The sequence below is a fragment of the Giraffa tippelskirchi genome, chromosome 5 (genome assembly GCF_054371585.1).
Source record: "Giraffa tippelskirchi isolate mGirTip1 chromosome 5, T2T-mGirTip1v1.2.pri, whole genome shotgun sequence".
NCBI classification, from domain to species: Eukaryota; Metazoa; Chordata; class Mammalia; order Artiodactyla; family Giraffidae; genus Giraffa; species Giraffa tippelskirchi.
In genome coordinates this window covers 93807325-93834642 of record NC_137279.1, presented here as the reverse complement: position 1 = coordinate 93834642, position 27318 = coordinate 93807325, and the positions used below count along the sequence as shown (strand labels likewise).

General features: G+C 36.4%; 1 protein-coding gene across 3 annotated transcripts in view; it reads right to left on the bottom strand.

Annotated features, from left to right (window-relative positions):
- ASH1L (ASH1 like histone lysine methyltransferase) overlaps positions 1-27318 on the bottom strand; it is a 201291-nt gene that overhangs the window by 90821 nt on the left and 83152 nt on the right. For 2 of the 3 annotated variants that reach the window (XM_081494190.1, XM_081494189.1), the window contains exons 5-6: positions 9512-10253; positions 1794-1973 (exon numbers count right to left, since the gene is read on the bottom strand). In XM_081494190.1, coding sequence (XP_081350316.1) covers positions 1794-1973; positions 9512-10179 — 848 coding nt within the window. In that variant the 5' untranslated portion in view covers positions 10180-10253. The remainder of the gene's footprint in view (positions 1-1793; positions 1974-9511; positions 10254-27318) is intronic. The other variant, XM_081494192.1, reaches the window with a different exon arrangement.

Here is a 27318-nt window from a genome sequence, read left to right as displayed (position 1 = left end):
GTTTTGAAGTTTTCTTTCTTAGATTAGCTGCTATATCGAATTACCAACAGACTTGCTGGTCTAAATAACAATGTTATTTCCGTTGTTCTGGAGGATGTGAAATCCAAGATCAGGGTTCAGTTCTAAGTGAGAGCCTTCTCCCTGGCTTGCGGATAACTGCTTTCTTCTTGTACTCTCACATGGTAGAGAAAGAAATCATCTCTCTCAGTGTCTCTCTTTCTAAGGGTGTTAATATCATTCAGGATCTGATGATCTGATGATCACATGATCTGATTACTTCCCAAAGCCCCCATCTCCAAATATCACCACACTAGGGATTAGGGCTTCAATATATGAAATTTGAGGCAGACACATTCAGTTCATAATGCTTCCTTACAAAGAAGGCACATGTTTTTTACCCCCTTCCCTCTTTTATACTTTCTGCAATGAAGACTTTATGATAGTTATCCTGGAACAAAATGTAACCATAGGAACGCAAGCTTCATGCTAAAATGGAAGAACAGAATAAAAGGAGTCTAGGTCCCCGAGATACTGTGAAGATAGCATGTTAACGCTGAACTGTGTACTTCACAACTTCTTATAAATTAAGGGAAAATAAATGTTTATCTTTAAAAAGTCTTGATTATTTATGAGGATTTCCTATCATTGGCTGCTGAAACTAAGCTTAACTAATAAAACATTTTCACAACACAAGCAATAGAAATGGACTCAAAGAGTTTATGTGATATCTATCTCGATGACAAACTAATGAAAGGTCATTTCAATGCAAAATGAAGTGCTGTGGTTTACATGTTGATCACTTTAACCACATCAAGTCAGATGTATCTCTAAAACATAAGCGTTCCTCTTTCAATTTCATTCCTTTCTTAACTAAATTCAGACCTCGTGACCTTTGATGATTATTGTCAATTTCTACCATTAGTAACTCCCTCAATTCATTTTTCCACTCTGTAGCCAGAGTTATCATCTTAAACACAAAGCTGGACTTTTCACTTCCTTTTTTAAAATATAGCATTTTAAATTTCATTTAGCTTAGTGGGATAAGTATCTTGAGTCAGTAAAGTCCATGGTTTTGTGGTCCCTATCACACAATGCTTACTTTCCACACCACTACATTTCAGAAAAAGTGAACTTCTGAATTGTTCTAATATATGAAAAATTTCTGAATCCTAGTATGTGCCTTGGTACATGATACTCTATCTAACTGGAATGCCCTATTCCATCTTGTAGACTACTGTTGAACCTCCAAAACCAAACCCTGCTATACCCCTGTGAACCACTTCTTACTCAATGATATAGTTAGTTGATAGCTCTTTGGGTTTTTAAAAATTCTCAATCAGAGGACTTATTAAGCTGTACTTTCCCAAGGGAATATGAAATTCTTAAAAGTAAGGAGTACTTTACTCCTCTGGCAAATAGTTTGGAACATAGAAAGCATTTAACAAGTGAGGAATCAAATGAGGAATGAGTGTAGAAAATCATCAAGATTATTTTTAGATACATGTACAGTGCTCCCTTTCTTATTTTCAATTAACAAAAAAGGTACCATTAGAATCCAAACTACAGAAATATAATCTAGAAAGGCAGAGAGACGATAAAAGATCAGGGAAAATAATTAGCCCCCCAAAACATATCATGAGTACAGTGAACACTGAGGTACTGGTGATGAGATTTGTATTTGTGTATATTACATTTGTATTGGGTTTATTTTCCTTGATAGTCAAAGTATTATTTAAAACATGGAAGAATAACAGATCTTCAAAGGATGTCAGCTGACAGGTACCACTACTTACTCTGTAGTTTTGTAAACATCAGAATACAGCCCTGCTTTCTGATACTTCTTCTTTGGGGGACGTGGGGCCTTCTTTTCTCTTGGGATGAGAGAAAGCACAGGCTGCAAGGTACTTTCAGGTTCGGGAGGTTTGGCTGGGGTTTCAGGAGGACTGGGAATCTCAACTGCTGCTTCAGTAAAGCTAGAAAGAGAAGTTTAAAGATAATTTTATGGTGAATTTTTTTTTTTCCTACAAATGATTATCTATTTAAAAAAACATCACAGCAATTAAAAAAAAAGAGATGTGGGGACTTCCTCATCTGGTCATGGAGGAGTAACAGATACCAGATTTGTCCTCCTGGTAGAAACTAATAGAAACACAGCAAACTACTATAAACCTGGAGAAAGTTTATGAAACAACTATCAGACATTGTACTGCAGCACTGTGATTCCTGAGAAAATTGGAAAAAAAAAAAAATAGAAAGAGATAATCTGCCTTTATAAGAACAACTGAGGTGGAGGGAATAGACCCAAAGCAGAGAATGGCCAACTTAATGAGCTGAAAAGAGAGATCAGACTATGGAGGGGTTGACATAGTCAGAATTCATGAGGCAGAGTACTGGAGTGGAGAGAGTAAAGGAGAAAAACAACTTTAGAAATCTGTGTAAGGGTCTTCTTTAGTTCACTATCTATCAGTACTAGGTTTGTATATGTGCAAGGTGAAATTCCATAAGACTGGACAAAGAACCACCAGAATATTACAATCCAAACAATTTCCAGAGCTCACAAATGATGACAGATATTCAGAATCCACTAGTGAGAGTGAAAGACACTGCCCAACACTGTGGGCAATCAATAGAGATCCCAGAAGGTAACATTATCCATCTTTGTATGACAAATATCTCTGGAGTAAAAGCCAGTCCTAATAAAGCCTAAAAATTATCTTCAAAAGAATCCAAACCTATCCACAAGTAATTTAACTGACTACGAAAATAAAATCAAACCTATAAAAAAGAACAAAAACACACAATAATGTAACATTTATAATATTAAAAAATTCAAAAAAAAAAGAGCGATGACCAAAATTTTCTAAATTTGATTAAAAAAGCCCAAAGTTCCAAGAAGTTAAACAAACCGTAAGTAATATAAGCTAAAACAAGTATGGCATATCATAATAAACTTGTTTGAAAGTATTGACAAAGAAAATAAAGGAGTAAGAGAAAAAATACACAATCTATATACAGGAGTACAAAAATAAGAATGAATGCAGATTTCATGTCTCAAATAATGCAAGCTAGAAGGCAATGAAAAAACATCTATAATTGCTAAAAGGAGGGGAAGGGTGGAGCCTGTCAAAAGAGAATTTCAAATCAATCAAATACACCTTTAAAAATTAAGGTGAATACAGTTAGTTCGAGGCAAGGATGAAATAGACACTTCTACCTATCCTCCCATTAAGCAAAACTAAAATCCTTGGAAATTATATTTGTAAAATAAACATAAGCATATAGACTGGCTGGGCCCCTTGGGACCAAAGCAATGACACATCAGGGAATTTTCTAGATTTCCTTTTTGCTTCTCACTTAATAGTGCAAGGCTGAACACAGTTTCCATAATATAAAGGGTAAGACAAATGTCTGCTCTCATCACTTAAATATAACATCAGAGTTAAAGGTCCTAGATGATGAAAATGGACAATAAAAAGAAAAATATCTAGAAGTATGAGTCCTCCAATATTGTTCTTTTCTTTAAGATTGTTATGGCTGTTTGGACTCCCTTGAGATTCCTCATGAATTTTAGGATGGATTTTTCCATTTCACACAAAACATCACCGGGATTTTGACAGAGACTGCACTGAATCTGTAGATCACTTTGGGTAGCACTGATATCTTAAGTCTTTTAACCCCCAAGCACAGGCTGACTTTTCTTTTCTTGCCTAACTGCTCTGGTTAGGAATTTCAACACAATGTTGAATTGAAGTGGGCCTCCTTTCTTTGGGGGCTTCCCACATAGTTCAGTTGGTAAAGAATCCACCTGCAATGCAGGAGACCCCAGTTCCATTCCTGGGTTGAGAAGATCTGCTGGAGAAGGGATAGGCTACCCACTCTAGTATTCTTGGGCTTCCCTTGTTGCTCAGCTGGTAAAGAAGCCTCCTGCAATGCAGGAGACCTGGGTTTGACCCCTGGGTTGCGAAGATCCCCTGGAGAAGGGAAAGGCTACCCACTCCACTATTCTTGCCTGGAGAATTCCATGGACTGTACAATCCATGCGGTCGCAAAGAGTTGGACATGACTGAGCGACTTTCACCTCACTTCCTTTCCAAGTTATTGCTAACAGTGGAAAAGCTCTGTCTTTTACCACTGAAGTTGTCAGCTTTGGGTTTTTTACATACAACTTTTATTAGGTTGAGGTAGTTTCTTTTTATTCCTAGATGTCTAGGTTTATAATCAAGAACACGTTAGATTTTTGTAAAAAAATTTTCTGCATTTATTGATATGACCATGTGATGTTTCTTCTTTACTCATTAATGTAATGAATCACATTAATTGATTTTTGAATGTTGAACAAGTTTTGTATACCTGGGAGAAATCTTACTTGGTCATGAGACAGATGGACAAATTTCATATTTTATTATTTATGTTTTCCTATTCTTCTTATCAGACAGATTCATTTTTACTTCTTTCATCTTACCTTATGCTTCTTCTTCCTTCATTCAAAAATGTTATCTGCTTTCCTGCTTACATGTGTCTATATATATTCTACATATTAAATTCTTCAAGCGCCATGTTTCTTCAAGTTCTATCTATAGTCCAGATATATCAGAATCACCTTGGGGGCTTATAATGGAAATGAAAATACATACTAATAGAATTTTTAAAATTCTTATTAAGGAGTTCTAGGATGGACACCTCCTAACCTTACTGGTCCCTAATACCCCCCATACTGGGCACTCTCATTACAAGAGTGTTCTTCTTATCCCATGAGGGCTTTGACAACTTAGGTTGGGTTGATATTCTCTTTCCCTCATCCCATAACCCAAGTCTTCACATCATCAAGGCTCCAACATTCAGCTCAGGATCACCACGGTTTCCACATCCCATATGGATACTTACTTAATGGCTTTAAGATTGAATTCATCAGGAAAGAAAAGAGAAAGAAGACAGGTAAGGTATTTGAAAATATGGCTTTATGGGAATTCCCTGGCAGTCCAGTGGTTATGACTTGGCCCTGAGGCTTCCTTGGTCTCGGTTTAATCCTTGATGGAGAAACTAAGATCATACAAGCTGCATGTCATGGCCAAAAAATAAAAATAAAATAAAATATGATTTTATGATATATTTATCTACAGTAACACAATATGTTGTTTATTTTTTCTGGGTTTTTTTGCTTTTTAAAAACAGTATCAATTAGTATATAATTTTTAGGGTCTTGTTTCACTTAAAATCTTGTTTCTAAGACTCATTTATTATCATCACATTTCAGTTATAATTCATTAATTTTTATTACCATATCATAGGCCATTGCATGAAAAACTACTATATACTTATTCTTTTTCCTGTTAACCTGGGATATTTCCAGTTTCTACATATTACAATAAATCTTGCTACACCTTTACAAAAAATGCTTTCTGGTAATAGCTGGGCAAGAGTTTTTCTAAGTTATATAAAAGGTAATTGATAGATTATACTGGGTTGATTTGAAACACTCTTTTGGTTACATATTGTGGATACCAAAACTTATAAATTATATGCTATAAATTTCCTCTCCAAGTCTGTAGAAAGTATTTATATGTTAACGTGGATGATGTCCGATAAACAAATTCTTAATTTTAATATAATACAGTATTATAAGTGTTTACCTATATGCTTACTGCTTTTGATATCTTGTTTATGAAATCCTTTCAAACAAAGAAGGTCATGAAGTTTTCCTCATTCTGTATTAACTTTTAAAATTAGAAGGTTGAATCCGACTGCCAATGCAGGGGACATGGGTTCAGTCCCTGACCCAGGAAGATTCCACATGCCCCAGGAAAACTTAAGTCCATGCAGCACAACTACTGAGCACGAGCTCTAGAGCCCACATGCTACAACTACTGAGTCCATACAATGCAACTACTGAAGCTTGCACGGCCTAGAGCCTGTGCTCTGCAACAAGAGAAGCCAATGGAATGAGAAGCCTGCACACTGCAACTAGAGAGTAGCTGCCGCTCATCGCAACTAGAGAAAACCCACGTGCAGCAACAAAGACCCCTCACAGCCAAAATTAAACAATTAACTAAAAAAAAAGAGGCAGAATCCAATTTCATTCCCATTCTTATGCAATATAAAATTTGGGGGCACACAACATTGTCAAACAACTATACTCCAATAAAAAAGTATAAATAATAAAAATAAAAACTTTTGGGGCACCATTTATTGAATATTGTTTTCTTTCTTTATTGATATGTACGGTTACCTCTGTCATATGAGCAAGCTTGCATGCATGGATCTTGTTTCTCTTACCTAGTTCTGTACTCAGTTTCATGCTAGCTCAACACTGTTGTTTAGTCACTAAGCTGTGTCCGACTCTTTGTGACCCCACGGATGTATCCCACCAGGCGCCTCTGTCCATGGGATTTCCCGGTCAAGAATTTTGGAGCGGGTTGCCATTTCCTTCTCCAGTGGATCTTCTCAGCTCAAAGACTGAACCTGAGCTACCTGCATCTCCTGCTTTGCAGGCAGATTCTTTACCACTGAGCAACCAGAGAAGCCCCAGGCTCAATAAACCATAGCTTAAAATTAAGTCTTAGGGCAAATCAAGTGTTTTATTTCACTCCTAGGTATATACCCTAGAGAAATTAGTATCCTATCCAGCAGTGAAAATTAGAGGAATGTTAAGAGCAATATTTTTGGATAATAGTGTCAACTGAAAATAACCCAACAGTAAAACAGAAAACTCTACATTTTGCAGCAACATGGATGGATTTAGAGATTATCATACTCAATGAAGTAAGTCATTAAAGAGAAAGACAAATACCATATGATATCACTTATACATGGAATCTAAAATATGACACAAATGAACCTATCTATGGAATAGAAAGATCCACAGACATAGAGAACAGATTTGCTGTTGCCAAGAGGGAGGAGGGGTGGAGAAGGGCAGGATTGGGAGTCTGGGATTAGCAAATGCAAACTAGTATATGTAGGATGGATAAATAACAATGTCCTACTGGATACCACAGGGAACTATATTCAATATCCTCTGATAAAACAATATGGAAAAGAAAATGAGAAAGAATATACACACACACACATATACGTATAACTGAGTCACTTTGCTGTGCAGCAGAAATTGATGGATCATCTATACTTTAACAGTTTAAAGAAAACCTGTATTATACACAAACAATGGATAACACATAACAACAACAAAGAGGTAACTACAGCTACATACAAAGACAGAGATGGTTTTATATTTATATGTTGAGCAAAAAATGTGTGGCAAAAAAGCATATATTCTATGTAATTCCATTTCAGTGAAGTTCAGGAAGGATAAACTAACTATCAATGTATTGTCTAGCACTGAATACTTAAATGGTATAAAAAAAGGTTTAAATCAGGAGACTGATTATAGCTACTAGCAAGGAAGTGGTGTATGACTGGGAAAGAACATGGACTATTACCAATGTTCTTTCTATACATTCACCCATTCTATATCTAAAACTGAGTTTTATAATTTTCTAGGCATAAAGTCCTTACAGTAGTCATATTTTAGTCTTTCATATATAGTTTAACTCCTTTTTAGTTACTAACTTTATTATTCCCTTTTTCTTTCCTTATTGATCAACCTTACCAGAAGTTTATATATTTTATTACCATTAGTATTACTAATGTTGGTCTTCAATGATTCTCTCTACTGTACCTATATGTTTTATCTCTGTCCATCACATTTTGGGAATTATTCTCATTTTTCTGATTTCTTAATTGGACTCTTTGTAACCAAGCAGGAGCTTGTGGGGCTTTCCCAGGACAGATTCCTCCCTTATATCCTCTGCTTTAGTTTTCTCTAAACTTACATAGAAAATAACATCTGATGCACATTTCCTGAAGTTGTTTTACAGATGGTAAAATGATCATCAAATGAAAGAAATTAACTACTTGATGATCCTGAACACCACAGACCTCCTGGCATCTAAGGACTGATAATGTAACCTCTGTGACACCACCCTGTTACCTCACCATCAACCATTCAGAGATGTGTGCATGAGCTGATCATATACCTGGGATGCTCTTCCCTCTCCTTGTCTTTAAAAATGTTCTCCTAAATCCCACCAGGGAGTTCAGGCTTTTTAAGCACTAGTTGTCCTGAACTTCTTGCTTGGCACCCTATAATAAATGCTGCACTTTCCTTTACCACAATCTGCTGTCAGTAGTTTGGCTTTACTGTGTAAAGGCAATCAGACACCAGTTTTGTTCAGTAATAGCTTCATTCATAAATCTTCAGCATTCTTGAAAATAACATAAGCATTACTGGCTATAAATATCCCTCTAGGTACCTCTTCTGATGCATCTCAAAGTTTCAATATGTAGCACAGTATTCATTCAGTTCTAAATATTTTTAATATTTAATTAAAAAAACTACAAAAATCCATTGGGAATATAACTTATAGATAATACCTATTATATGCAATCTTGAGAAATAACTGGTAATAAACACAGCACTAACTCATACCTTATACAAGAGTAAATTTCAACTGATTTAAGACCTGTATGTAAAAAAGTAATATATAATCCTTTGAAGGAGAATAATTAAACTATTATATATTCTTAGCATGCAGTAACATGATACTATATATACTAAATTACAAGATCTTCAAGATATATAAAAAGTTACCATTTACATAGAACAACAGCCTTGTATATGTACATATTTGTAAATACACCAAGAGTCAAAAAATACGAAATATACTGTTAATAGTCTTATCCATGAAAAGAATAGGATTTGAGAAGAAATGAGATTATGTGAAGATAATTTAAACTCTTGAATCAGTACACTTCTAGTTTCACAGATTTATTTATAACTACATATTCTCTCAGGAAAAAAATTTAAATCTCTATAAGAAAGTATTTTTTATAGATGTATGCATAGAGAGCTACAAAAAAACCTCTGTAAACAGTGGTCTGGTGGTTAAAACTCTGCACTTTCACTGCAGGGGGCACAGGTTTGATAACATACACTGCGTGGCAAGACCGAAAAACAAATCAAATAATCTTCAGGGAAAGAATCTGGATATATAACAAAAGGATTAAATGATCTTTCCAGGGGTGATTTTTTACTTTCTGCCCTACATCTTTTGGGAAAAACTAAAAATATAAAAAAGAAGCCATTAAAAAACAATCTAACATGCACGAAGACTTAAAAAATGTATTTGATGACAGGGATGACAAGTTTAGAGCACAGAGGAGATAAGATAGTCTGAGAGTAAAAATAATTCTGCTCACATAGTTATACAACACAATCTTTCTGGATCTTGATTTCCTCATCTGTATAGTGAGGGCCTTAGCTAGATTGTTACATTCCCCCTTTTTGTTAATTATTCATAATTTTGACAGCCAGAAGTAAGAACACTTAGAACAGAACAGGTCTTATGTAGTGAAAGGTTATTAGATTAACTGAACAGTTCAGCTGCAAAGATATGTTACATTTGTACATAAGCTAGTTTCCTCTACACAAATGAAATGGTAAATGAGGAATTACCTTTTAGCATTCTCCTCTTCTTCTTCCTCTGGGAATGGCTTCTGCTTTTTCTTGGTCTGTTCTTCCAATAGCCAATTTTTCCTCTTCAATCCCTTTTTATGGTCTGGATTCAGGTTTACACTCTGAACAACAGCTTCAATAACATCTGTAACTGTATCAGGACCGAGGTGCAGTGCTGTTCCTTCTTCGCCTTCATTTAATTCTGAACCAACAAATTGGGCAGCTTGGAATGCTTGCATTGATACCACAGCCTGGAGAGGACATTTCCGAGGTCGACCTGGTCTGCGTTTAACAAAGTTATTCCCTGTCCTGGCCTGTCTTTGAAGTTTTTTGGCTTTTAAAATTTTATTGACATGGTCCAGGTTTTTCTTGGTGGCCAAGATTTTGTCATAATTGCACATTTTCCGAGCTTGGCGCTGCATAGCTTCCACTACACTTCTCTTAATATGATGGGGGGAATGGCTGCTTGGCAACTTTTCAGAAAGGAGTGAGATGCTACTACTGCCAGAGTCACTGGGGACTGCAGGCACTAGAAGGCTGTCTGGTTTTCCTAGGGTTCGCTCCTTGCTGAGGCTGTGGACTGGACTGGAGGCAGGTGGCACAGAAGCAGATGCAATCACAGCATCAATATTTTTCTCCAGGGGCTCTTGGTCCTCATGTTGTACCATTCGTTGCAGCAGACTATCCACAGAGTCATCCCCAGAAGAAACCAATCTTGGACTTCGAGAGGGAACTCCATTCACTAAATAAGACAACAAATCACATGTGATAAAAACTGAACACAACTAGTTACTCAAATAACTTTATAGAAGATAAAAGATAAGGAATACCACCGTATTATTCACAGCAAGATTAAGTATCATAATATCATATGCATTTGTCTTTCACGGGCAAGTTGTTTCCTGAATAAGGTACATTACAATAACCACAGTAAACTCAGAGTTGGCCCATGGTTCCCTAATAATACATAGGTAAAAAAACAATTCTTACTCTGAGATAAGGAGTAGAAAGAAGAGTTTCTTTCTTTATTACTACTATTTTGCCTGCACTGAGTCTTTGCTGCGGTGCTCAGGCATTTCGCTAGTTGTGGTACATAGGTTTAGTTAGATCCCATGGCATGTGGGATCTTAGTTCCCCGACCAGGGATTGAACCCTGGTCCCCTGCATTGGAAGGTGGATTCCTAACCACTGGACCACCAGGAAGTCCCTAGAATTTATTTCTTTAAAAATAAAAGTTCAGTTAAGAGATCTGACAGCTAACTATTGAATAAAGAACTAAACTTTAAATACACATGATGTTTCTAGAATACAACAGTGTGTGCTCAGTCGTGTCCACACTCTTTGCGACCCCATGGACTATAGCCCATCAGGCTCCTCTGTCCATGGGATTTCCCAGGCAAGAATACTGGAGTGGGTTGCCAATTAACTCATCGAAAGGATCTTCTCGATCCAGGGATCGAACCCGAGACTCTTGCGCCTCTTGCACTGGCAGCTGGATTCTTTTTTTTTTTTTTTTTTTTTTTTATTTTTTTTTATTTTATAAATTTATTTATTTTAGTTGGGGGCTAATTACTTTACAATATTGTAATAGTTTTTGCCATACATTGACATGAATCAGCCATGGGTCTACATGTGTTCCCCTTCCTGGACCCCCCACCCACCTCCCTCCCCATCACATCCCTCTGGGTCATCCCATTGCCCCGGCCCTGAGCCCTTGTCTCATGCATCGAAATTTACCATTAGCGCCACCTAGGTAGTTCAGTGCTTTTTCTGACAATGTTTTAAAAGTGCAAAGGAATAAAAGAAATTCTCTTCTTGGGAAAAGGTTTAAAATTATGAAAAAAACACCTCTATAAACTATTTTAGAAAGAATACATGTTGATGGTAAGATTTGAAAACAAGTCGTCTTACCTATAAAATAAGCTCATGGTTACCAAAGTGGGGAGGAGGAATAAATTAGGAGTTTGGGATTACCAAATTAACTGAATCACTTTGTTGTACGTCTGAAACTAATACAATATTGTAAATCAAATATACTTCAATAAAAAGCAAAAACAAAAACCAAATAGTCTTAGATAAACCTTACCTTAGTGAACCCAACAATTTGGTGGTATTTGTTTGGTGTCTATAGCAACTTTTTAAGACTATAAATAATGTGGGACATTTTCAACTTCCTCTGGCAAGCTATATTAGTTTCACAATGTTATAAAAATAATAGGTCACTTCCCAAGATGCCTAGTTTACTATAAGTGATCACCAGTTACACTTCTTCAAAGTCAATCAATGTATTTCTAATCTATATGACTTTAAAATGTGATACTATTTTAGTTATTCCTTTATAAATTCTAGCCACTCTAGATTACAATCTCATCAGACTACAAGGAAATTTTTCTCAAATTACCAACATCTTCCCTCGTTTAAATTCAGTATTTTTAAAATTTCAAACTTTTAGCTGTATTTTTCCTTTTTTAAAAAACTTTATTTTCTATTGGGGTACAGCTGATTAACAATGTTGTGACAGTTTCAGCTAAACGGTAAACAGACTCAGTCATACATATACATGTATCCATTTCCCCCCAAACTCCCCACCTATCCACACAGCCACATAACTTTAAGCAGAGTCTCATGTGCTATATGGGCCTCCTTCGTGGCTCAGATGGTAAAGAACCTGCTTGTAATGCAGGAGACCCAAGTTTGATCCCTGGGGTTGGGAAGATTCCCTGGAGAAAGACATAGCAACTCACTCCAGTATTCTTGCCTGGAGAATGCCATGGACAGAGAAGCCTGGCAAGCAAGTCCATGGGGTTGCAAAGAGCTAGACATGACTAGGCAACTAACACTCACTCACTCACTTGTTTGCTATACAGTAGGTCCTTGCTGGTCATCCATTTAAAATATAGCAGTGTGTGTCCATTCCAAACTCCCAAACTATCTCTTTCCCCAGTTGTAAGCCCATCAACCGTAAGTTCCTTCTCTATGTCTGTGAGTTCTGTTAAGTTCATTTCTTACAATCATTTCTTTTAAGATTTCATATATAAGGAATGTCATATGATAATTCTCCTTCTGACTTAACTTCACTTTGTATGACAATCTCTACGTCCATCCATGTTGCTGCAACAACATTATTTCATCCTCTGTAATAGTTTAATAATATTCCATTGTATATATATACATCTTCCTAATCCATTTCTCTGTTGGTGGACATTTAGATTGCTTCCATGTCTTGGCTACTATAAACAGTGCTGCAATGAACAGCGGAGTGTGTGTATCCTTTCGGACAATGTTTTTCTCTGGGTATATGACCAGAAGTGGGATTCCAGGGTCACAATGTAGCTCTATTTTTAGTTTCTTAAGGAACCTCCATACCGTTCTCCACAGTGGCTGTACCAATTTTCATTCCAGGCAACATTACAGGTGGGTTCCCTTCTCTCCAGACTCTCTCCAGCATTTTTTGTTTATAGATTTTTTGATGATGGTCATTCTGACTGGTGTAGTTTTGATTTCCATTTCTCTAATATTTAGGAATGTTGAGCACCTTTCCATGTGCCTCTTGGCCATGGGTATGTCTTCTTTGGAAAAATGTCTATTTAGGTCTCTTTAAATATTTTCTTGGGTCCTTTCTCTCTCTCTTCTCCTTCAAGGACCCCTACAGTACAAATGTTGATGAACTTAATTTTGTCCCAGAGGTCTCTTGGGCTATCTTCATTTGTCTTTATTCCTTTCCTTATATTCTTTTTTGTGGCACTGATTTCTACCATTCTGTCTTCCAGGTCACTTATTTGTTCTTTGGCTTCAATTATTCTGTTACTGATTCCTTCCTGTGTATTGTGCATCTCTGTTTGTTTGTTCTATAGTTCTTCTAGGTCTTTGTTAAACATTTCTTATGTCTTCTCCTTTTTTCCCCTCCGAGGTCCTGGATCATCTCCACTATCATTATTCTGACTCCTTTTCTGGAAGGTTGCCTATCTCCACTTCATTTAGTTGTTTTTCTAGGGTTTTATCATGGTCCTTCATCTAGGACAAAATTCTCTGCCTTTTCATTTTAACTTTCTATAACTGTGGTTTTTGTTTTGGAGGTTGCCAGATTCAGTTCTTCTTGCTTCGTCTGACTGCCCTCTCTCTGGTGGATGAGACTATCTAAGAGGCTTGGGCAAGCTTCCTGCTTTCAGCTATATTTTATATTACCATTCTTTAAAATCTTGCCTCCACTGTTTTTATGATAATATACTTTGATTATCTTCCAATTACTTGTGATTGAATTAACTCTATAGAGATCTTCAATCCTTAATATTTGTCATTTACCTTTTAGACCTACTTTCCCACTGGGAAAATGTTCATTCTCATAGTTTCAAAGTAATCCCCCTGATTACTTTTCTCAGTGAATGATACCATAAAGACAACTATTCAAGATTATATATACCGAGAATCAATCATGTGATGTGGCTAGAATCATCTGATCTAAGTTCAGACAAAATCATCTAATTTATTCTCCCCACAAGCCATAAACTTTTGTCTTTTGTTAGTTTGATTTCTTGACCCTATCTACTTTTCTTCATACTACTACAATATCTCAAGATCAAGCTACTCTTATCTCCCTGCCCTAAACTGCTTGCATGGCTGTTAAAACATGTATACAACTCCTCTGATGCTTCTCATACCAAGTGAGAGTATCTAATTCCCTTCCCATGAATATGGGTTGTCCTTAGTGAGTTGCTTCTAGCAAAAAGAATTTGATGGAAACATGAATGTGGTGACTTCTAAGGTTATGCTAGAAAAATTGACAAACCATTAGCCAGATTCATCAAGAAACAAAGGGAGAAGAATCAAATCAACAAAATTAGAAAAGAAAATGGAGAGATCACAACAGACTACACAGAAATACAAATGATCATAAGAGACTACTACCAGCAGCTATATGCCAATAAAATGGACAACTTGAAAGAAATGGACAAATTCTTAGAAAAGTATAACTTTCCAAAACTGAACCAGGAAGAAACAGAAGATCTTAACAGACCCATCACAAGCACAGAAATCGAAACTGTAATCAGAAATCTTCTAGCAAACAAAAGCCCAGGACCAGATGGCTTCACAGCTGAATTCTACCAAAAATTTAGAGAAGAGCTAACACCTATCCTACTCAAACTCTTCCAGAAAATTGCAGAAGAAGGTAAACTCCCAAACTCATTCTATGAGGCCACCATCACCCTAATTCGAAAACCAGACAAAGATGCCACAAAAAAAGAAAACTACAGGCCAATATCACTGATGAACATAGATGCAAAAATCCTTAATAAAATTCTAGCAAACAGAATCCAACATTATATTAAAAAGATCATACATCATGACCAAGTGGGCTTTATCCCAGGAATGCAAAGTTTCTTTAATAGCCGCAAATTAATCAATGTAATACACCACATTAACAAATTGAAAGATGAAAACCATATGATTCTCTCAATAGATGTAGAAAAAGCCTTTGACAAAATTCAACATCCATTTATGATAAAAACCCTCCAGAAAGCAGGAATAGAAGGAACATACCTTAACATAATAAAAGCTACATACGACAAACCCACAGCAAACATTATCCTCAATGGTGAAAAATTGAAAGCATTTCCCCTAATGTCAGAAACAAGGCAAGGGTGCCCACTCTCACCACTACTATTCAACATAGTTTTGGAAGTTTTAGCCACATAAATCAGAGAAGAAAAAGAAATAAAAGGAATCCAGATAGGAAAAGAAGTAAAACTCTCCCTGTTTGCAGATGACATGATCCTCTACATAAAAAACCCTAAAGATTCTACCAGAAAATTACTAGAGCTAATCAATGACTATAGTAAAGTTGCAGGATATAAAATTAACACACAGAAATCCCTTGCATTCCTATAGACTGAGAAAACAGAAAGAGAAATTAAGGAAACAATACCATTCACCATTGTAACAAGAAGAATAAAATACTTAGGAATATATCTACTTAAAGAAACAAAGGACTTATATATATAGAAAACCATAAAACACTGATGAAAGAAATCAAAGAGGACACAAATAGATGGAGAAATATACCGTGTTCAAGGATTGGAAGAATTAATATAGTGAAAATGAGTATACTACCCAAAGCGATCTATACCAACGGTATTTTTCACAGAACTAGAACAAATAATTTCACAATTTGTATGGAAATATAAAAAATCTTGAATAGCCAAAGCAATCTTGAGGAAGAAGAATGGAACTGGAGGAATCAACCTGTCTGACTTCACGCTCTACTACAAAGCCACAGTCATCAAGACAGTATGGTACTGGCACAAAGACAGAAATATAGATCAATGGAACAAAATAGAAAGCCCAGGGATAAATCCACGCACCTATGGACACCTTATCTTTGACAAAGGAGGCAAGAATATACAATGGGGAAAAGACAATCTCTTTAACAAGTGGTGCTGGGAAAACTGGTCAACCACTTGTAAAAGAATGAAACTAGAACACTTACTTGGAGAAGGCAATGGCACCCCACTCCAGTACTCTTGCCTGGAAAATCCCATGGACGGAGGAGCCTGGTAGGCTACAGTCCATGGGGTCGCTAAGAGTTGGACACGACTGAGCGACTTCACTTTCACTTTTCCCTTTCATGCACTGGAGAAGGAAATGGCAACCCACTCCAGTATTCTTGCCTGGAGAATCCCAGGGACGGCGGAGCGTGGTGGGCTGCCGTCTGTGGGGTCTCACAGAGTTGGACACGACTGAAGCGACATAGCAGCAGCAGCAGCAGAACACTTTCTAATACCATATACAAAAATAAACTCAAAATGCATTAAAGATCTAAACGTAAGACCAGAAACTATAAAACTCCTAGAGGAAAACATAGGCAAAACACTCTCTGACATAAACCATAGCAGGATCGTCTATGACCCACCTCCCAGAATATTGGAAATAAAAGCAAAAATAAACAAATGGGACCTAATTAAAATTAAAAGCTTTTGCACAACAAAGGAAACTATAAGCAAGGTGAAAAGACAGCCTTCAGAATGGGAGAAAATAATAGCAAATGAAGCAATGGACAAAGAATTAATCTCAAAAATATACAAGCAACTCCTGCAGCTCAATTCCAGAAAAATAAATGACCCAATCAAAAAATGGGCCAAAGAACTAAACAGACATTTCTCCAAAGAAGGCATACAGATGGCTAACAAACACATGAAAAGATGCTCAACATCACTCATTATCAGAGAAATGCAAATCAAAACCACAATGAGGTACCATTTCATGCCAGCCAGAATGGCTGCTTTCCAACAGTCTACAAGCAATAAATGCTGGAGAAGGTGTGGAGAAAAGGGAACCCTCTTAAACTGTTGGTAGGAATGCAAACTAGGACAGCCACTATGGAGAACAGTGTGGAGATTCCTTAAAAAACTGGGAATAGAACTGCCATACAACCCAGCAATCCCACTGCTGGGCATACACACCAAGGAAACCAGAATTGAAAGAGATACATGTACCCCAATGTTCATCTCAGCACTGTTTATAATAGCCAGGACATGGAAGCAACCTAGATGTCCATCATCAGACAAATGGATAAGGAAGCTGTGGTACATATACACAAGGGACTATTACTCGGCCATTAAAAAGAATACATTTGAATCAGTTCTATTGAGATGGATGAAACTGGAGCCCATTATACAGAGTGAAGTAAGCCAGAAAGAAAAACACCAATACAGTATACTAATGCATATATATGGAATTTGAAACATGGTAACGATAACCCTATATGCGAGACAGAAAAAGAGACACAGATGCATAGAACAGTCTTATGGACTCTGAGGGAGAAGGTGAGGGTGAGACGTTCTGAGAGAATAGCATCAAAACATGTATATTTATCATATGTGAAACAGAATGCCATTCCAGGTTCGATGCATGAGACAAATGCTCAGGGCTGGGGCAATGGGATGACCCAGAGGGATGGGATGGGGAGGAGGGTGGGAGGGGGGTTCAGGATGGGGAACACATGTAAACCCAAGGCTGATTCATGTCAATGTATGGCAAAAACCACTACAATATTGTAAAGTAATTAGCCCCCAACTGAAATAAATAAATTAATTTAAAAAATTTTACTGAGATATAATTGGCATAGGACATATATTAGTTTCATATGTACAACAGTAATAATGATTTGGTATTTGTATATACTGCAAAATGATCACCATTATCATGCATAGTTAGAAATTCTTTTTACTTCTGTGTGTTTTTTCATTTTCTTAATGTCTTTAGAAGAGCAAAAGTTTAAAAAGTTGATGAAGCTCAATTTATCTAATTTTTTTTTTTTTTGCCTTAACAGTTTGTGCTTTTTATCCTGCTTAAGAAATCTTTGAATATCCCAAGGTCATAAAGATTTCCTACTAAGTGTACTTCTGAAAGTTCTATAGTTGGAGAAACTACATACAGGTACATATTCTATTTCAAGTTAAATTCTACATATGGTATAAGGTCAATGATCTTTTTATTCCGTAAGTATATCTAGCACTTCCAACACCATTTTGTACAAGATTATCCCTGCTCCACAAAAATACAGTATATGTACAGAAAATCAATTTTAAAAATCTATGGGAATGTCTATTTTTCTAGTGTCTATTCTGTTGCATTGAAAGATCTATATATCCTTTCACCAAAAACAGTCTTGAATAATTTATAGTACATCTTTGTATCAGTTAGTAGAAGTCTTCTAATTTTGTTCTCAAAAAGAGCATACATGTTTTACTCTTTAAGATATTTTATGTACCTATCTAAATTATAGAGTTTGGAACTTTATATTTTAAAAAGCCAGCTGGAATTCTGATTGAGATTCCATTAAATCTATCAATTAATTTTGACAGAAGTGACATTTTAACAATACTGATTCCTCCAAACAAATGATCAATCTAGAATATCTATTTAACCTTTTAACCATTGTCAATAATGCTTCATACTTTTTATCATATAGATCTTGTATATTTATAACTTTTAATACAATTATAAATGGTATTTTGCTTACATTTCAATTACTAATTATTCATTGCTGGTATACAGAAATACATTTTATATTTAGCATATATATCTTTCTTAAACTCATTTACTAGGTGCAGTAGCTTTTTTCTGACAGACTTCTTAGAAATTTTCCTATGGATCAAATCATCTGTAAACAGAATTTTTTTCTTCTTCCTGTCTTACCTGTATGCCGTTTATTTCTAAGAATTGGGGTTTTTTGGGGGGCATTTTTAAAAATTTATTTTTAATTGGAGAATAATTGCTATACAATGTTGTGTTGGTTTCTGCCACATTTCAACATGAATCAGCCATAGGTATACACATGTCCCCTCCCTCTTAAAACTCTCTCCTACTTTCCGCCACATCCCACCTTACTAGATTGTCACAGAGCACCAGGATGAGCTCTCTATGCTATACAGCAACTTCCCATTAGCTATCTATTTTACATATGGTATTGTATACATTTCAGTGATACTTTTTCAATTTTTCCCACTCTCTCCTTCCCCCTGTGTCCGTAAGTATGTTCTTTAACGTCTAAGTCTCTACTCCTGTCTTGCAAGTAGGCTCATCAGTACCATTTTTCTAGATTCTATAAATATATGCATTATTAAACGATATTTATTTTTCTCTGACTTCATTGTGTATAAGAGGCTCTAGGTTCATCCCCCTCACTAGAACTGACTCAAATTCATTGCTTTTTATGTCTGAGTAATATTCCATTGTATATATGTACCACATCTTGTTTATCCATTCATCTTTTGATGCGCATCTAGGTTGCTTCCATATCCTGGTTATTGTAAACAGTGCTGAAATGGACATTGTGGGCATATGTGTCTTTTTCAATTATGACTGTCTCAGGGTATATGTCCAGTAGTGGGTCATATGGTAGTTTTGTTCCTAGTTTGTAAGAAATCTCCACAGTGTTCTCCATATTGTCTGTATCAATTTACATTTCCACCAACAGTGCAAGAGGATTCCCTTTTCTCTACATCCTCTCTAGCATTTATCATTTGTAGATTTTTTGATGATGGCCAGCCATTCTGACTGGTATGAAGGGATACCTCATTGTAGTTTTGATTTGCATTTCTCTAATGCAAGATGTTGAGTGTTTTTTCATGTGTTTATTAGTTTTCTGAATGTCTTCTTTGGAGAAATGTTTGTTTAGGTCTTCTGTCCATTTTTTGATTGGGTTGTTTTCATGATGTTGAGCTGCATGAGCTGCTTGTGTATTCTGGAGATTAATCCTATGTGAGTTGCTTAATTTACAATTATTTTCTCCCATTCTTACGGCTGTCTTTTCACCTGTTTATGATTTCTTCTTAAAGTAATTATTGCTATATATGTCCCTATTGGCATTTTCTTAATTGTTGTAGGCCTTTTCCTTCTCTTGTGTTTCCTGCCTAGAGAAACATTTGTTGTACAGCTGGTTTGGTGGTGCTAAATTCTCCTTACTTTTGTTTGTCTGTAAAGCTTTTGATTTCTCCATCAATTCTGAATGAGATCCTTGCTGGAACAGAGTAATCTTGCTTGTAGATTTTTCCTTTTCATTACTTTAAATATATCCTGCCATGCCCATCTGGCCTGTAGAGTTTCTGTTAAAGACCAGCTATTAACTGTACGGGGTTTCCCCTGTATATTACTTGTTGCTTTTCCCTTGCTGCTTTTAATAGCTTTTCTTTGTGTTTAATTTTTGTTAGTTTGATTAATATGTGAAAGAATTGGTGCTCTTCTTTTTAAGTGGATGTCAGATTTTGTCAAATGTTTTCTCTTTAGGTACTTAGACAACTGTGATTTTCTCACTTACTGTTTATTTCATAATTGATTTTCTAATGTTAATCCAATCTTGCATTTCTGGAATAAACTCACGTGGACATGGTATGCTAAACATTCAACATACTGGATTCAATTTGATTATATTTTGTATAATTTGCATTCATGCATAGGAACAATATTGGTTTGTAGTTTTCTGGTAATGTGTATGTTGCTTGGTTTCAGAATCAGGGTAACGATGGCCTCATAAAATGAGTTGGGAAAATGTTTCTACTTTCTGGAATAGTTTTTGTATAATTAGTATTCTTCTTTGCCTTGAATGTTCATTATTAAAACAATTTGGGTTTTGAGTTTTCATTGTAGAAAGGTTTTAAACTATAGGTTGAATTTATTAAACAGATATGAGGCTATTTAGGCTATTTGTTCTTGAGTTTGTAGATGGTTTTTCTCTTTTTATCAAATTTATTGGCAAAAAACTGTTCATTATGGTCCCTTATTATCCTCCTGTGGTATGTAGCAATTGCAGTGATATCCTTTCTTTCATTCTTGATACTGTTAATTCAGTTTCTTTTTTCTTAATCCTTTTGGCTAGAGTTCACATTTTTTAAAAAAATTTTCAGATAAGGAATACACCTTCAGACACAGAAGTGCATGCAAAACACCAGCTATAAGAGCACCTGGCCAAAGGAAAAGAATATATAGAACCACGCAAAACTCAGTAGGAGGAAGGAACTAGGGGGAAAAACAGGAGTGTTAGTAGGACTGGAGCTGCCCTTGGCGTGTGGGGGAACTGAAGCAGGGGTCCGATCCCCACATCAGGGCAATTGTCTGAGTCAGAGGAGAAACATTTAAGGCTGGGAGTGAAACAGCTGATCTGTGGCTGTTCTCATTCACACCTGTGGAATGAGAATCAGACAGTCCTTGCTGCAGCCATATATACCCAGGACAGGGAAGCAGGTCCCCTGGAAAGCGCAGCGGCTGGGAGCTGGAGTTTAGGGATTGTGGAGCAATCCCAGGGTGAGGGCTGCTGTTGACTCTGGAGAGACAGGTTGAGGGGATGTGAGGGAGGAGATCATGGTGAGAAATGCCTATGGAGGAAAGCCCAGCAGCCATGGAAGCAAGGCGATACTGCTGAGTCATGAGTAGGGGGTGGTGAAGCCATCACCACAGCCTCTCTCACAGGCCAGCATGTGGAGATGGGAGGGAGGTTCAAAAGGGAGTGGATATATGTATACCTATGGCTGATTCATGTTGAGGTTTGACAGAAAACAAGAAAATTCTGTAAAGCAATTATCCTTCAATAAAAAAATAAATTAAAAAAGAATTATTTCAGTAAACCAGTATAAGCTTTCAGTAATTTTTCTATGCTGTTTATTTTTACTCTTGTATTTGTCAAATTTTCTTCCACCTAATTTGGGCTTAACTTGCTCTACTGTCTTTAGCTTCCTACAGGTGAGAGTTTGGGCTACTGATATAGACCTTTATTATTTTATAATGTAACTCTATAAAGCTAAGAACACAGACTTAGCTATATCCCATAAATTTTTATGTATTATCATTTTTATTCAATTTAAAAGGTATTTCTGGACTTCCCTGGTGGTACAGTGGATAAGATTCTGCCTCTGAATGCAGCAGACACAGGTTTGATCCTTGATCTGGAAAGATTCCACATGGCGAGGGGTAACTAAGCCTGTGAGCCGAATTACTGAAACTTACCCACCTACAGCCTGTGCTCTACAACAGGAGAAGTCCCCGCAAGGAGAAGCCCATGCAGCACAATAAAGAGTAGTCCCTGCTCACTAAAACTAGAGAAAGCCTTTGTGCAGCAACAAAGACCCATCACAGTCAAACAAACAAATGAAGTATTTAAATAAATTAAAAAAAACTTTATCTGTGATTTCCTCTTTGACTTATGGGGTATTTAGAAGTGTGTTTTTGGGCTTCCCTGGTGGCTCAGTGGTAAATAATCCACCTGACAATGCAAGAGACATGGGTTTGATCCCCAGTCCAGGAAGATCCCACAAGATGCAGAGTAACTAAGCCATGTACCACAAATACTGAGCTCATGAACCTCAACTACTGAAGCCTGTGCTCCTAGAACCCGTTCTCCACAACAAGAGAAGCGATGAGAAACCTGCGCACTGCAACGAGAGAGTAGCCCCAGCTAGGGCAACTACAGAAAAAGCTCATGAAGCAACAAAGATACAGCACAGTCATAAATAAATAAATAATTTTTTTAAAAAAGAGGTGTGTTGCTAAATTTTCACTTTTTGGGGGGAATGCCAAGATATCTTGTGTTACTGAATTCTAATTCAATTTCACTGTGTTCTTAAAATATATTCTATATGATTTCAATCTTTTAAAGTTTATTAAGAAGTTTTATGGCCCAGAATATGATGATATCTTGGTATAATTCCACATGAACTTCAAAAGAATATGAGAAAAGGATGTTGTCTATTTACTTATTGAAAATTCCTGGAATGCTTCAATTCTTCGGTAAAGCCATGTTTCCAACTAGCATGATTTTTCTGTGTGAAGAACACTTCTAGTACTGTAAACCTGCTGACAACAAATCCTTTTAAGTTTGTTTTTCTGATGTTTATTTTGTCTTCATTGTGAAGGGTATTTTTCTGGTTCAAGAATTTTAAAGTGATAGCTTTTTTTTCCCCAATCAGCATTTTAAAGATATCATTTCATTGTCTTCCTGATTAGGATTTGTGGAACTTCATGGACCTATGGGTTTACAACGTCCATTAAGCTATTAATTAATTATGGAAGATTATTTTTCAACTGTTTTTTATTCCCAACTCCCTCCTTGTAAGACTCAGATCCTATGTATGTTGGTCTTCCTGATACTGTACCATGTTAATAAAACTGTGTTCCTTTTCTATCAGTCTTCTTACCCCACATTTACATTTCATTTCTATTATTTTTAAAAAAATTTTGGCTGTGCTGGGTCTTTGTCATGGCATGTGGGCTTTCTCTAATTGCAATGCGTGGGCTTAGTTGCCACAAGGCATGTGAAATCTTAGTTCCTCGACCAGGGATCCAACCTCCGTCCCCTGCACTGGGAGGGTGTATTCTTAACTAATGGACAACCAGGGAAGTCCCTACACTTCATTTTAGATAGATTTTAACAGTATTGCTGCAAGTTCAAAGAATTTTTCTTCTGGAGTGTCTAATCTGCTGTTTTCCCATTCAGTGAAATTTTCATCCCAGATATTTATCATCTAAAGAAGTTAACCTTGGATTTTAAAAATAGCTTCCATTTTCACTATTCACTATATTCATGTTTTCCTTTAAATCCTCAAAGATAGCTATTTTAATGTACTTGTCTGTTAATTCCATCACAAACTATTTCTGTGCCAGTTCCACTGACTATTATTCCATATTCCATTTAGTCATATTTTATTGCTTCTTGGTATATCTATTAATTTCTGATTGATGCCAAATGCTGTAATGATACACTGTTAAGTGTTTCATTTTGCTGTCTTCCTTTTTAAAATGTTAAGTTGGAGAAACTGAATATACATAGTTCTGGTTGATTCATCTGCCTTCCAATTGCAAGATAAAGGCTGGCATTCTTGTGTTGCTGGAGTAAATGCGAATGCCAGGTAAACCAAGATCAAGGATACCCTGATCAAAAAAGAAACTCAGCTTTACACTGAAGAGAAATTAAACTCGCTTTTGGCTCTGCAAGGCAACTAGAGGCGCTACCAATCTACAACAAAATTTTATTCATCTTTTTCTTTGTCTCACAGGCAATATTCATCTGCATGAGACACAGAAGGTGAGTGTGAGCTTGTGTTCAGGAACTCTTTTTTTCTGCTTCACCCAAAGCTAAAACTGAAATAAGGATCCAGCTTCTGTGATAGATTTGTTTCTATCTGCTCTTACACTGGAGTCACCATTAGGGTGTTACACATTCATGAAGGGAAACCTGATGGAAATCTCTGTCTGCTGGAGTCCTAGGCTTCGTCCTTTGTCTATTATTAACTGAATGTGTTCCAACAAGCAGGCTCAGTATCACCAGGACTCACGTAGGTGTCAAAGACCTCAAATGCTATTTGTTTTTGTTGAATCAAGCTTTCTGGACATTTCTGGTTTTCTATTTACTTATTTCAAAGTTCAGCAAGGTATTCAGAAATGTTTTCCACATTTTACTTAGTTTCAGGCATCAAGAAGATTGTTTACTCTGCACATCTAATCTACCACACTGGTGGAAATAAAGAGCTCTAATTTATTTCAATGAAACCTGAATTCTAATAGTCTCCTTTCCTCACCTAAAGCCTCCAAACTGCTCTAACTTTACACCTGTTTTTCAAAAAATCTTTTCCCCAATCACTTCACACTTTCTGTCTACATCTTTCTTGATTTTCGTATGACATCTGACATTAAGAGGATTCTATAACATGTACTCTTTACTTTTTATATTAAAAAAACTATTTAAAATTTTATGGCATTCACTGACATCTTTTCATTCACTTTCTTCTCAAATCTAACGTATCTTAAATCTCCAACTCTGTCATCTTTTCAAATTACACTTTCTCTCTAGGCAACCTCATTCACTGCCAGATTCAAGTTTATATACACACTGCTAGATCCGTATCTCTACCACAGGCATCATAAACTATAAACCACACCTTCCAAATGGCTAACATCTCTATCTCAATAACCCAAAGACAGTTAAATTTAATATATCCAAACCTAAAGCCATTATCCGGAGAAGGCAATGGCACCCCCACTCCAGTACTCTTGTCTGGAAAATCCCAAGGACAGAGGAACCTGGTAGGCTACAGTCCATGGGGTCGCTAGAAGTTGGACACGACTGAGCAACTTCACTTTCACTTTTCCCTTTCACGCACTGGAGAAGGAAATGGCAACCCACTCCAGTATTCTTGCCTGGAGAATCCCAGGGATGGGGGAGCCTGGTGGGCTGCTGTCTATGGGGTTGCACAGAGTCAGACACGACTGAAGCGACTTAGCAGCAGCAGCAAAGCCATTATCTACTGTCTCTACACATTTCTCATGCAACAGTCCATTCTCCATACTGTAATGTTATGCATTTTTCTAAAATGCACATGTGGCACACTACATTATTATTCATAAATATCTGCTTGCTCCTCCCTTGGTAGGATTATACTTCCCATACTTCTTTGACATAAGACTTAACCATGTGACTTGCTTTGGCACAGAAATGTGAGAAGTAATGTATATTACCTCTAGACAGAACTTTTAAGAGCTAGTTAGTGCATCACTATGGTCCTTCATTCTCTTTCATAAGACAAGTAACATTCCAGACAGACAGAAGCTGCTCCATTAGACTCGATGCTAGAGAGAAGATAACATGGAGCAGAACCATCATGGTCATATAGCATGAACAAAAAATGTCATTGTTGTTTTAAGTCACTGAAATTTGGGGATTTTTTTTTTTTTTTTTTAGCACTGCAAAAGCTAGCTTATCCTGGTTGATAAAATACATGAAATACTTTTCATCTTCCTTGTTCAAAATCCTTTGATAGCTCCCAATTGCATCTATAATAAAATCTCAATTCTGTCAAATAAGAAAATACACCGTATCTAATAAAATCCATTATTACTTTCACAACTTCATGTCCTTGTCCAGCTCGTCTATTCAAATTATAGGAGCATATAGGTCACATTTTCAGTACATCAGTGGTTAGTAGTTGAGTACCTCTGTGAGTCATAACATTTTGTATACTGGCCTGTTATAAAATTTAACACTTTTTAATTGGTGAATATGTCTGAATCCTTGAGAGCAGGAACCCTATTTTATTCATGCTTGTATCCCCAGTGCTCTGTACATATAGTAACCCTAAATAAGTATTATTTACTAAAATAAAACATTTTGGTGATTTTCTTCATAGGTGTGGCTCTTATTGAAATCTAATTCATTTTTTTTCTTTGGGAGTTGGCAAATCTCTTCTTTAAAAAGATAGTAAATATTTTAGACTTTTGAGGACACACACAATTTACTATACTTTTTTCTTTCCCTTTAAGAAAAAAAAAAAAAAAAACCCCTTAAAAATGTAAAATCAATTCTTAGCTTGAAGACTGCACAATAAAGAGGCCTTGGACAACATTTAGTCCATAGGCTGTGGTTTGCTGAACCCTGGTCTAGGCTGATACCATCAAAAGTAGTCACTCATTGTTAAAGAGTTTAAAAGTCTCCCCAAAGTAGTATAAACCACAAAGTACTATGAGAGACAAAACTATCACTGTTATTTCAACTCCACTGTATCTTTGGCACTATGGTACTAATAAAAACTTCAAATATGGTGAAGATAATCATCAAATAAAAATTAAACAAATACCATATTGATACAATTTGACAGTGAGGCCTTATGCTGATGAACTGATGTTGGCGCTAATGGTAAAGAGCCCGTCTGCCAGTGCAGGAGACATAAGAGATACAGGTTCAGTCCCTGGGTTGGGAAGATCCCTGGAGAAGGAAATGGCAACCCACTCCAGTATTCCTGCCTGGAGAGTCCCATGGACAGAAAAGCCCGGCAGGCTACAGTCCATAGGGTCGTAAAGAGTCAGACACTACCATGCACCACAACCACACGTCATCAAATGACCTGCTAAGCAAAACCACATGGACAGAAAGCTAAAAAATAATATGTCACTTCCTTGCTAAAACTTTCAAGGCTTCTAAGTGTTATCAATAAGACTCTACATGACTGGTCCTCACATACCTTTCCAGCTTCATATTCAGTTGTTGTCTTTACTCCAACCACATTGGCTTCTTAATTTTTTAAACTTACTGCTCTCCCCTTTACATATATTACTCCCATTGCTGGGAATGAAACTATCACTCCCCATTTTGCCTGATAATACTGATAAATTAAAAATGATTTCCTACTAATAGAGATGCAAAATGTAGAGAATGGACTTATGGACAGAGCAGATGACAGAGAAAGTGGGACAAACTGAGACAGTAGCATTAAAGTATATATACTATCATGTGTAAAATAGTGGGAAGCTGCTGTATAGCACAGGGA